This window comes from Chiloscyllium plagiosum, unplaced genomic scaffold, assembly GCF_037043375.1.
Source record: "Chiloscyllium plagiosum isolate Xiang-an unplaced genomic scaffold, Cpla_swu_hap1 HiC_scaffold_1, whole genome shotgun sequence".
Taxonomy (NCBI): domain Eukaryota; kingdom Metazoa; phylum Chordata; class Chondrichthyes; order Orectolobiformes; family Hemiscylliidae; genus Chiloscyllium; species Chiloscyllium plagiosum.
The window spans coordinates 21,144,289-21,157,016 of NW_028270139.1; the positions used below are offsets into that span (position 1 = coordinate 21,144,289).

General features: G+C 40.0%; 1 protein-coding gene across 1 annotated transcript in view; it reads right to left on the reverse strand.

The window, feature by feature from the left end:
* Positions 1 to 7,651: 7,651 nt before the first annotated feature.
* LOC122555074 (von Willebrand factor A domain-containing protein 2-like) overlaps positions 7,652 to 12,728 on the reverse strand; it is a 43,757-nt gene continuing 38,680 nt past the window's right edge. The window contains exon 13 of the mRNA XM_043700742.2: positions 7,652 to 8,080. Within this exon, the coding sequence (XP_043556677.2) occupies positions 8,043 to 8,080 (38 nt within the window). The 3' untranslated portion in view covers positions 7,652 to 8,042. The remainder of the gene's footprint in view (positions 8,081 to 12,728) is intronic.

The following is a 12,728-nucleotide window of genomic DNA, read 5'->3' on the forward strand; positions in this document are numbered from 1 at the left end:
CTCTCTGACCTCTCCAGAGTTCTTCCATGCTGCATTTCCCTGACAAACACACTTTGGCAGGGCCACACATTCATTTCCCTCCAGCCATCTTCTCAAAAGTCCATCTTTGTGTGGCCATAGCCATGGAATCCAAACTATAATGGGAGAAAATTCACTAGAAATTGCCAGCAAAACTTACTGGGCATCAGCGATGCACAGAGAGGGGCACCTCAAAACCTGATGACCACATTAAATGAAGAAGTTGGTCAGTTAGCATTTAATAATGCCTCATGTTGAATGATGTTACCATTAAATGAATTGCCCCATTCTCAAAGTCAGCACATCTATCATACGTCTCCCACCGGCCCTTCGTGAATCTTGGAACATTTCCTGAGTTATCAGACTCTGGAGCCCCCGGGGGGGGTGAATATTCTAAGGATGCACGATTGCATGACACTTTTTCAAACTATCCACCAGCACCAAAACAAACACCTCGATGACTGCCGCAGTAGAGAGACTGAGGTTTGTTACACCTCACTGGGTTAGTGCATTGGAAATCAAACTCTGCTATTCTCAGAATCATCACAAAAAAAATTTACAAAAGTGTGCAAAATTCTGAAATTTACTGGGTTTCTAGATCTAAGTTGATAGAAGTTTGGGCCAGGTTTCTGCATTCATCAGTAATTACTATTTATTACAAATACTTTGTAACTATAGATAAACAATTAAACTCAACTGGTTAAAACTCTAATCCCCTTATAAAATTTCCCCTGTCACACACAGATAGACCAATACAAAAATATGAGAGGAGAGAAAGATAGTGGAAGGCAGTTCAGAGATCCTTGTCTGCAGTATATACTGAAATAATCTTTTATTGCTAATTAGAATGCTGCTTCTTGATCTTGCATATTCAGCTACTTATTTGCAAGAGGCACAAGGTGACTGGGTCACATTTATAAAAGCCTCTATTTGTTAACTAAGTCACAATTCTCATTAATAGGTGAAATAAACTGGTTATCTTGAGGCTTGAAATGCTTTTCACTGCACACTCATTTCCCCCTCAGACCTCTGATGGTTTATACCCCAAACATTCTCATCCTCAAATTGTTCAGCTTCTTGGGAGCCAATCACACAGTTGTTGGCTGGGTGGATGCCTTGGCCTTTGATAATTGGGCACTATTTCATAGGAGAAAGTGAGGTCTGCAGATGCTGGAGATCAGAGCTAGAAATGTGTTGCTGGAAAAGCGCAGCAGGTCAGGCAGCATCCAGGGAACAGTAGAAGGGCTTATGCCCGAAATGTCGATTCTCCTGTTCCCTGGATGCTGCCTGACCTGCTGTGCTTTTCCAGCAACACATTTCCAGCACTATTTCATAGACCAATCAGCACCTTGTTGCCAGCCAAATCTCCATTCGTATATAGACAAATGCTTCTGCCACTTGAACCAACAAGCAACACTTAATGAGTGTCCAGTTAATCCTTCAACAATCCTCTGTTTTTAAAAAATTATTTTCCTGTTGTAGTCCACAATCAAAAATGCAGAAAATGAAAAGATGTGGTCTTCACAGATTGTCATAACAACAGGGGGGACATTCTGGTAGAGAAAGCATTACACTGCAAGCTCTGTTCAACTGGACATAGATTCTGAACTCAAAGGTTGTCAATGAAAAGGCAATATGTGCAAGCCACAATGGGAAATTGAACATAGAACAGTACAACACAGTACAGGCCCTTCGGCCCACGATGTTGGGCTGAGTATTTATCTTAATCTAAGATTAACACCCCTCAAATTACTGCTGTCCATGTACATGTCTAGCAGTTGCTTAAATGTCCCTAATGTCTCTGACTTTACTACTAAATGTGTGTGTTACCAACAGGCAGTGAGAACTATTAGAGATACATTGAAGGGATTTATCTCTCAGTGTAACATGATGTGTCAGACATGTGCACTGCTTTGGCTGCCAGGCTGAGTCACACAGTTGCCTCTTACCTGATGACTGAGTCTGTCCCTATATAGGTGCAGGTGGGGTTGGAAATTCAGCTGACACCACAGGGTTTGCACTGGGTAGGAGTCTGAGGAAGCATTTCCTGAATGGGTCTTAATTTAGGAGTTCTGCTAGTGATGTGTTTAGAGGGAGGGGTGTGTTGGTGTGTGATTAAATTGCCTGTAGCCATTCAGCTATCTTCCTACCATCCTTCAACCCAATGGAGGCCTTGCGTCCAATAATTAGTCTGGCCTCCCAGGAGTTCAATGTGAGGTGGTGTGGAAGAGTGAAAAGCTGTGATTGTCAATGATTAAACAAAGTTTGACAGCATCCTAGATACCCAGAACAGACCATGCATTATCACCTGAGTGGGACTCACAAGCTAACTGAATGTTAAGGGATTGAACCAAATTCCTGGTTATTCTGACAATATCCAGATTGCCACACACTTACACTCAACACTCCCTGTACATATGAAAGGCCCCCAAACGCATCACGCTCAAACCCAAAACAAAAACATAGTGTTGGAGAAGTCCAGCAGTATGAGAGAAATGAGTGGAATGATGTCAGATTTCCAATATGATTTCACTTTTCAGAGATTTAACATTGCAACTGAACTTGCCTGTTAAAAATCACACAACACTAGGTTATAATCCAACAGGTTTATTTGGAAGTATGAGCTTTCACAGCACTGCTCCTTCATCAGGTAACTCGTGGACAGGATCATAGGACACAGAATTGATAGCAAAAGATAACAGCAATCTAGGTTTGTTCAATGTGTTATTTTAATTGCATGATAATGTGATCTTTTGCTATAAATTGTGTCAGATGATCCTGTCCCACTAGTTATCTGTTGCAGGAGCAGCGCTCTGAAAGCTAATATCTCCAAATAAACCTGTTAGACCATAACCCACCCCAGTCTAACACCAGCACCTCCACTGTCTTTGTCTTCTTTTCAACCTATGGGACATAAAAAGATGAGCAGAAAGAGCATACAAAGGGCAAATGTAATTTAAATGCAGAAAAGAGCATTTGACAAGAGAGAAGATATAAACTTCTAAAGGAAGTGCAGGTACAGAGGAACTGGAGATTCATGTACACCAATCTTTGGCGGCAGAACATATTGAGAGTCATTTGCGAAGTAGTGGGATCTAAGGCTTTATAAGTTGTGGTATTGAATACAAAAATGGGGAAAATATGCTGAACATTTTTAAAACTCTTCATTTGTGTTAAAATTGAGGTATTATATTTGGCTCTGATCACTGCATTTCAGGAAGAATGTGAAGGTACAAGGGAGATTTACCAGAATGATTCTGGGATTGAGGGTGTTTCACTACAAGCTTCAGTCAGAGAAGCTGCAATTGTTCTCCTTGGAGCAGGAAGTATTGAAGTGAGGACGGATGAAGTTATATTTGATTATGACATTTACACAAGGTAGGCAAGTAAAAGCTGTTTCCAATGACTAATGGTATAAGGACTTGGGAACTGAGAGTTAGCGGTTTTTGAAGGAATGGTAAGCGAGTGATAAGAGAAACAGCTCTTTTATGCAGCACACAATGACGAGCTGAAACTTTCAGTGTACAAGGATGGTGGAAGTGGAAACAATTGATTATAGCGAGTTTTGAGAAGATTTGTAGCTCAGGTTGAAGTTCTGGATGTAGGTTTGCTTGCTGAGCGAGAAGGTTCGTTTTCAGACGTTTCGTCACCATACTAAGTAACATCTTCAGTGAGCCTCCGGACGAAGCACTGCTGATGGTTCCTGCTTTCTATTTATATGTTTAGATTTTTTGGGGTTGGTGGTGACATCACCATAGGAAATTACATTTCTGGTTCTTTTTCTCAGTGAGTGGTAAATAGGGTGTGTTGATAGAGTGCCATGCTTCTAGGAATTCTCGTGCATGTCTCTGTTTGGCTTGTCCTAGGATGGATGCGTTGTCCCAGTTGAAGTGGTGTCCTTCCTTATCTGTATGTAAGGATACTAGTGAGAGAGGATCATTTGTTTTGTGGCTAGTTGATGTTCATATATCCTGGTTTTCTGCCTGTTTGTCTAATGTAGTGTTTGTTACAGTTCTTGCACGGTACTTTGTAAATGACATTAGGTTTGCTTGTTGTCTGTATAGGCTCTTTCAAGTTCATTAGCTGCTGTTTTAGTGTGTTGGTGGGTTTGTGGGCTACCATGATGTCAAGTGGTCTGAGTCGTCTGGCAGTCATTTCTGAGATATTTTTGATGTAGGGGAGAGTGGCTAAGGTTTCTGGGTGCATTTTTTCTGTTTGTTTGGGTTTGTTGCTGAGAAATCGGCGGACTGTGTTCATTGGGTACCCATTCTTTTTGAATACACTGTACAGGTGATTTTCCTCTGCTCTGCGTAGTTCCTCTGTGCTGCAGTGTGTGGTGGCTCATTGAAATAATGTTCTGATGCAGTGTCGTTTGTGGATGTTGGGATGATTGCTTCTGAAGTTCAATACTTGGTCCATGTATGTTGTTTTCCTGTAGATGCTGGTTTGAAGTTTCCCATTGGCTGTTCACTCTAGTAGGAAAACAACACATATGGGCCAAATATTGAACTACAGAAGCAAACTACAGAAGAGGAAGGACTATAGGACTTAGGAGCAGGATTAAGCTCATTGAGTTAGCTCCACTATTCATTGTGATCGTGGCTGATCTGATAATCCCCAACTCTACTTTCCACTTATCTCCACAACCTTCAATTCCTTTCCTGATTAAAAGTCTGTCTGTCTCAGCCTTAAGCCAACCTCTGCAACTGTCTGGATAAAGAATTGCACAGATTCACTACCCTCAGTGCAAAAAAATTCTTCCTCATCTCTGTCCTACATATGTGACCCCTTACTCTAAGATTATACCATCTGGTTCTAGAATCTTCCAAAAGAGGAAAATATTTCTCCACATCTACCCTGTCAAGGCCCTAAAGATGTATCTTTGTTTCAATTAGGTCTCCTCTCATCCTTCCAGTGAGTATTAGCCCAATTTAATCGATCTCTCTTCATTAAAAAAATCCCTCCATACTCAGGATCCACCTGTTGAAGCTCCTCCTTATTGCTTTCAATGCCAGTATATATCTCCTTAGATAAGGGGACCAAACTGTTCACCATATTCTAGGTGTGGTCTAACTAGTGTCTTGTATAGTTTTAGCGAGACCTCCCTATCTTTATTATGTATTCCCTTTGAAATACAGGCCAATGTTGCATTTGGCTTCCCTATTACCCAGTGAACTTCAATTCTGGCTTTTTGTCATTTATTCCAAGGACTCCCAAATCAGTCTGTGCTGTAGTTTTCTCTAGTCTTTTCCCATATAAATAATATTTATCTCCTTTATTCTTCCTGCCAAATATCACATCACATTTTCCCATATTGCTTTCTATCTGCCAAGTTGTTGCCCAGTCATTTAACCTGTCTGCATCCCTCTGGAGATTCTTTGGATTATACTCACCATTTGCCTTCCCATCTATTTTTATGTCATCTGCAAGTTTAGCTGTAGTTCATTCAACTGTATTGTCCAGAGCATTAAAATATATTGTAAAGGATTGTAAAATTTAAAAGCATCTTGAAGGAGAAAGAGATAGAGAAACAAAGGTTTAGGGAGGGAATTCTAGAGTTTAGGATCTAGTCAGTTGAAGGCTTGACCAACAATTGGAATGCTCAAGCCAGAATTGGTTGAAAGCAGATAATTTGGAGATTTATGAGCTAAAGGAATCCATAAATTGGGTGGGCTGAGGGCATGGAATGATTTGTAAACAAGAGAATTTTTAAGACTGAGGTATTGCTTTTAACAAAGTGTCAGTGTTGTTTGTCAAGCAAAGGTAGTGGATGAACATAACTCTGAGAGTTCAGAGCCATGCAGCTGTACTTTGGATGAACTCAAATTCACAGAGGATGGGATTTGAGGTGAGCCAGGAGTTAAGTCATTATTGAGTAACAGAATGCTATTTATTTTGACTAAGAGCTATTTAGGATGTGGAACCTTTGGATTAGATAATAAATGGTGTGTACTCTAACCTTGATCTGTTTGACATACATCAAAATGTGTTAAAATGCACAAAGTTAACTCCCACTTAAAGCAGCAAATGCTAAGAGTAATTTGAATTTCTATGTCTTTTAAAACATTAGTAAAAGCCTATCATATGGACAGATTTTGCATCTCAAGGAAAAGAGACCAACATATGATAACATATACCTTTCAAACTGAAAATTCTGACATAATTTTAAGACATGACAAAAACTAGATAAGATTTATTCTACTTGATTTATGTTATTGGATAACACTTTTCGAGAGGGTACACATGATCTAATGGGATTCATGTATATCATGATCCCATGATTCTGTTATCAGTAGGAGAGAAGACACCAGTCCCAAATGATCAGCTATCAGATATTGCACTGGAGAGCTCTGCTTGACAACCCACATCGAGATATAAATAAAGAGGCGTTATAGCATATAAGGAGCATATTACTTTGTGATAAAGACTAACCAGCCTCAGGGACACCCACAGCCTGATACTCCAGACTATTACCTCAATGTGCAGATTGCAGTATTAGCTTCAAGCATTGCACATGAAGACAGAAGCAGAAGTAGCTATTCAACATCTTAAGCTTGCTCTATCATGTTACTTCCTGGCTGATCATTCACCTCAATGTCATGTTCTCACACTATCTCCACATCTTCCAATATCATTGCTTTCTAAAAATTGATCGATCTTGCTCAATGATTGAGCTTTCATGGCCCTCTCAGAAGAAAAAGAAATTCCAAACATTCATTCCCCCCCCCCCCCTTTCAAGAAATTCCTTCTTACCTTAGGCCTAACTGGCTTGATCCTTATTCTGAGCCTGAGTTCATTAGTTCTAGATCCTACCACCTGGGGAAATATCATTTCTGTAACTACACCATCTAGCTTTTTGAAAATTTTGTACATTTCACTGAGATCACCTCTTATTCTTCTAAACGCAAATGAATGTAGGTTCAATGTCCTTAATTTCATCTCACAGGAGAGTCCCATGATCCCCAAGATCAGTCTGGTGAACTCCTGTTGCACTCTCTGTGTAGAAGGTATGTCCTTTCTTTGGTAAGGAGACCAGAACTGAAAGACAGTACTCCAGATATGGTCTCAACAAAGTTCTATACAATTTAAGTAAGGTATCTTTATTCCTGTATTCAAGTCCTCTTGCAATAAAGGCCAACATACCATTTGCCTTCTGAATAATTTGCTGCATTGCCTACCAGTTTTCAGTGACTTATGAACAAAGAAACCCAGGTGCCTTTCAACATTAACTTTCCCAATCTCTCATCATTTACCAAATACCTTTGTTTCTCATACCAAAGTGGATATCCTGTTGCACATCCACATTATTATTACAGCCTGTCAAAGTCTCCTAGAACATTGCAGTATTGTTTCAATAATGTAAATGTACACATCTCAAAGAAAACTATTTAAATTTTAGTGGACTTTACTAAGCTAGGTTAAATGTGATTTATAAATTCTGGTGATGCAATTTTGGATTGATTTATTTCTTGGTATTATTTACTAATGGGTAAAGAGAGCAAATATATTGCAAATCAGTGTTAAAATACATCTGTCAAATTGCATTTGTGCTGTCAAGTTAAAAATGAAAAGCGTTACAATTTATTATTGGACATTTTGTAAGAAATAAATACTTTTTTTTCTCAGTACACTGCTGTGTATTCTGTATTCTATCAGAACATATACAACCACAACTGTTCTAAAATAGCTCAGTATAAGATCTGACATTGTGATGGTGGCCATGCAATTAGACAACAGATGGTCTCTGAAGCAGACTACATGGTAAAGGAGATACAAACAACACTGAACATGTTTATTTAAACAAAAAAGCAGGCCGTGAGAAATAGAAAGTAAATATCTGTGTTGGGGACCTTTTCCTAGAATTCAAAACAATAAACCAGATTTTCAAAATTGTGATCAATCCGAAGGTTTCTTGCATCAAAAAGCAGAAGGTGGAACTTCCACTGGTTGTCCATTTAAATGTCATTCCCATTATTCCGGTTTTTCTTCAACTGAACAATAATTTTTAAGTACGTCTGCATATCTCAGAAGATTGGGTCTTGTGAATATTGCTGAAGTGGCCCTGTTAAATCAATAAATACCATCAATATAGAACATAGAAGAATACAGCGCAGTACAGGCCCTTTGGCCCTCGATGTTGCGCCGATCCAAGCCCACCTAACCTATACTAACCCACTATCCTCCATATACCTATCCAATGCCCGCTTAAATGCCCATAAAGAGGGAGAGTCCACCACTGCTACTGGCAGGGCATTCCATGAACTTACGACTCGCTGAGTGAAGAACCTACCCCTAACTTCAGTCCTATATCTACCCCCCCTTAATTTAAAGCTATGCCCCCTTGTAATACCCGACTCCATACGCGGGAAAAGGTTCACAGTGTCAACCCTATCTAATCCCCTAATCATCTTGTACACCTCAATCAAGTCACCCCTAAACCTTCTTTTCTCTAATGAAAACAGCCCCAAGTGTCTCAGTCTTTCCTCATACGATCTTCCTTCCATACCAGGCAACATCCTGGTAAACCTCCTCTGCACCCGTTCCAGTGCCTCCACATCCTTCCTATAGTATGGCGACCAAAACTGCACACAATATTCCAGATGCGGCCGCACCAGAGTCTTATACAACTGCAACATGACCTCAGGACTCCGGAACTCAATTCCTCTACCAATAAAAGCCAGTACGCCATATACCTTCCTCACCGCACTATTTACCTGGGTGGCAACTTTCAGAGATCTGTGTACATGGACACCAAGATCCCTCTGCTCATCCACACTACCAAGTATCCGACCATTAGCCCAGTACCCCATCTTTTTGTTATTCTTCCCAAAGTGAATCACCTCACACTTAGCTACATTGAATTCCATTTGCCACCTTTCTGCCCAGCTCTGCAGCTTCTCTATATCCTGCTGTAACCTGCCACATCCTTCCTCACTGTCAACAACTCCTCCGACTTTCGTATCATCCGCAAACTTGCTCACCCAACCTTCTAACCCCTCTTCCAGGTCATTTATAAAAATGACAAACAGCAATGGTCCCAAAACAGATCCTTGCGGAACACCGCTAGTGACGGCACTCCATGAAGAAACTTTGCCATCAACTACTACCCTCTGTCTTCTTCCATCCAGCCAATTCCTAATCCAAACCTCCAACTCACCCTCAATGCCATATCTCCGTATTTTCTGCAGTAGCCTACCATGGGGAACCTTATCAAACGCCTTACTAAAATCCATATATACCACATCTACCGCTTTCCCCTCATCAACCTCCTTCGTCACCTTTTCAAAGAATTGAATAAGGTTTGTGAGGCACGACCTGCCCTTCACAAAACCATGCTGACTATCCTTGATCACATTATTCCTATCCAGATGTGCATAAATCCTATCCCTTACAATTCTCTCTAAGACTTTGCCCACAACAGAAGTGAGACTCACCGGCCTATAGTTACTAGGGTTATCCCTACTCCCCTTTTTGAACAAGGGAACCACATTTGCTATCCTCCAGTCTTCTGGCACTACTCCTGTAGACAACGAGGACATAAAAATCAAGGCCAATGGCTCTGCAATCTCCTCCCTTGCTTCCCAGAGAATCCTAGGATAAATGCCATCAGGCCCAGGGGACTTATCTATTTTCACCTTTTCCAGGATTTCCAACACCTCTTCTCTACATACCTCAAAGCCATCCATTCTACTTATTTGTGACTCAGTATTCACATCGACGACAATGCCCTGTTCCTGAGTAAACACTGAAGAAAAGTATTCATTCAGTGTCTCCCCAATCTCTTCCGCCTCCACACGCAACTTCCCACTACTATCCTTGACTGGACCTATTCCTACCCTAGTCATTCTTTTATTCCTAACATACCTATAGAAAGCCTTAGGGTTTTCCCTAATCCTACCGACTAAGGACCTTTCATGTCCCCTCCTTGCTGCTCTTAGCTCTCTCTTCAGGTCCTTCCTGGCTACCCTATAACTCTCAATCGCCCCAATTGAACCTTCACGTCTCATCTTGAGATAGGCCGCCCTCTTCCATTTAACAAGGGATTCCAATTCCTTATTAAACCACGGCTCCCTCGCACGACCCTTTCCTCCCTGCCTGACAGGTACATAATTATCAAGGACACTCAATAGTTGCTCCTTGAACAAGCTCCACATATCATTTACACTCTTGCATTGGAGTCTACTTTTCCAAGCCACACATCCTAAGTCATGCCTCACCGCATCATAATTTCCCTGACCCCAGCGATAACTCTTGCCCTGTAGTACACACTTATCCCTCTCCATCACAAGAGTAAAAATCACCGAATTGTGGTCACTATCCCCAAAGTGCTCACCTACCTCTAATTCTAACACCTGGCCTGGTTCGTTACCCAGAACCAAATCCAGTATGGCCTCACCTCTTGTTGGCCTGTCTACATATTGTGTCAGGAAACTCTCCTGCACACATTGAACAAACACTGACCCATCTAACTTCAACGAATATGGTTGAACTGTACCCCACATACTGACCTAAACTTTAATATTGTCACAGGAAATTTACTAATATGCACTTAATGCTGCAAATAGATGGATCTACTACAATTTTTTGATACTGTCATGGAATATGGTATCATTGGCTAGGCCAACATTTATTGTCCATCCCTAAGTACCTTTGAGAAAGTGGTGGTAAGCTGCTATCTTGAAACACTCCAGTCGTTGGGGTGTGGTCACAATACAATACTGTCAAGGAGGTAGGTCAAGCATTTTGAACCAACCACAGTGAAGGAATAGTGACACAGTTCCAAGCCAAGATGGCGTGTGACTTGGAAGGGAACTTACTGATGGTGGTGTTTTCAATGCCCTGTGCTTCGAAGCGTTAGACATTGCAAGTTCAGAAAGAACTGTCAAAGCAGCAATGGTGAGTTTCTACAATACATCTTGTAAATGCTTCACTCTACTGTTACTTATCGCCTTAACACCTCAACCAGTTTGTTTCTTCCTTATCCAATCCTCCTTCCTGTTTCCCTCCAAAGGTTTCAGCTACTTTCAAAATTAAACTTCCTGCTCTTAAAAAATAAGTTAATGCCAATGTGAAAAAAATGCTGTCAGTATTCCTGTCCGTCTTGGTTATTAGAATCACAGTGATATATTCTATTAGTATTAATACTTTCTGATGGAGATAATTAGTTTACTTAAAAATTCAAAAGATTTGTTTTGAAATCATGAAGAAAAATTATTCTTTAATTTCATTTCCATTTTCTAAACTTCATAAAACAGAAAACCTATAATGTTCTCTTTACTGATTTACATACAGACGAACTCTATTTTAAGAAAAACAGTAGACACGTACGGGAAGAAACTATTTTCTATTCTTTCTTTCTGTGCAAGGAAAAATATTTTGATGAACTGGGTGGCGGAGGGCCCCCCTGGACTTTCAAATTGGCACAGACTAATTATGGAATGTATTCCCCTTGACTTCCTTACAAATATGGTGCACCGAAAGACCGAATTATTTTATAAAATATGGCAGCCCTTTTTGAATTACATAAATACAGATATTTCGGCTATCCTAACAAGGGCTTTTATTTAATTGAGACTACAAACCTGGCTGGTCCGCGGCCCCTCGGGGGAGGAATCCCGCACGAATACGGGTTTTATCATATCTGATGTTAACACATCCCGAGCATGTAAGAGACTTAAATATACACCCTGGTTAGTTGTAGGTTAGATTAGTAGATAGTTGAGTTTTGTCTGTTTGTTTTTTTTTTGTTTTTTTTTGTTTTTTTTTTGTTGTTTTGTTTTTTTTTGTCAAATTTTGGCTATTGTATATTTGAGCTAATTGTATATCAATGTTTATATCTGAGAGTTTTGTTTATTTTTGTAAACTTGTAAAAATGTTAAATTTCTAATAAAAATATCTATTAAAAAAAAAGAAAAACAGTAGAAAAAATAAATACCTCAGGGAAACTTTTGAAATTGTCCTTTTGTTTTTCAAGTTAATTTGAAGCAAAGCTACTAGGCAGGGTCTGCAAGAAGACAAAGAAAGACATTCCACCAAGAGAGTGGACTGAACAGTGCTCCTCCATCTTTACAAATTGGGTATATACTGAGAGCATGCAACTTAAATTCAGTGCAAAGTCACAAATCTGGGCAAAAATAATTCCAGGAGTTTGGAACAGGCTTTAAGTAAAACTTCTAATGAAGGCATTTAAAAACATAAAGACAATTCAATATACATACATTTAATTATATTAATTGCATATTTTTGCATGTTATTTTGATCCTTACTTTGAATATTGCAGAATTGAGTTACTGAGAAAAAGGATTAAAAACTGAAATAACTCTACAGAGGCCAGTCTTCTGTTACCAAGTTGCCCTTTATTTAGAGGTGGACAGTGATGGAGTCAGAGTTACACAACACAGAAACAAACCCTTCGGTCCAACTAGTCTACCCCAACCAGATATTCTTGACTTTTAGTATGGCCTCATACAGAGTCAGGTACCAAAGTGCCAGCTGTTTATATCTGTCAGCCAGGGCGCCTTGATTCAGGCTGTTAGTCTGGTCCAGTCAGGAAACTCATATTCTATGAGGTCCAGCTGGCTGACCTTGTTACAATCACTGCTGAAATCATGTGATTTATAAAAATCTAGCACCCAGTTTGCAAGATCACAGGGTATCTATGGTAATGATAATAGCTACTACTGTGTTACCTAATGGACAGGTGCACTGTA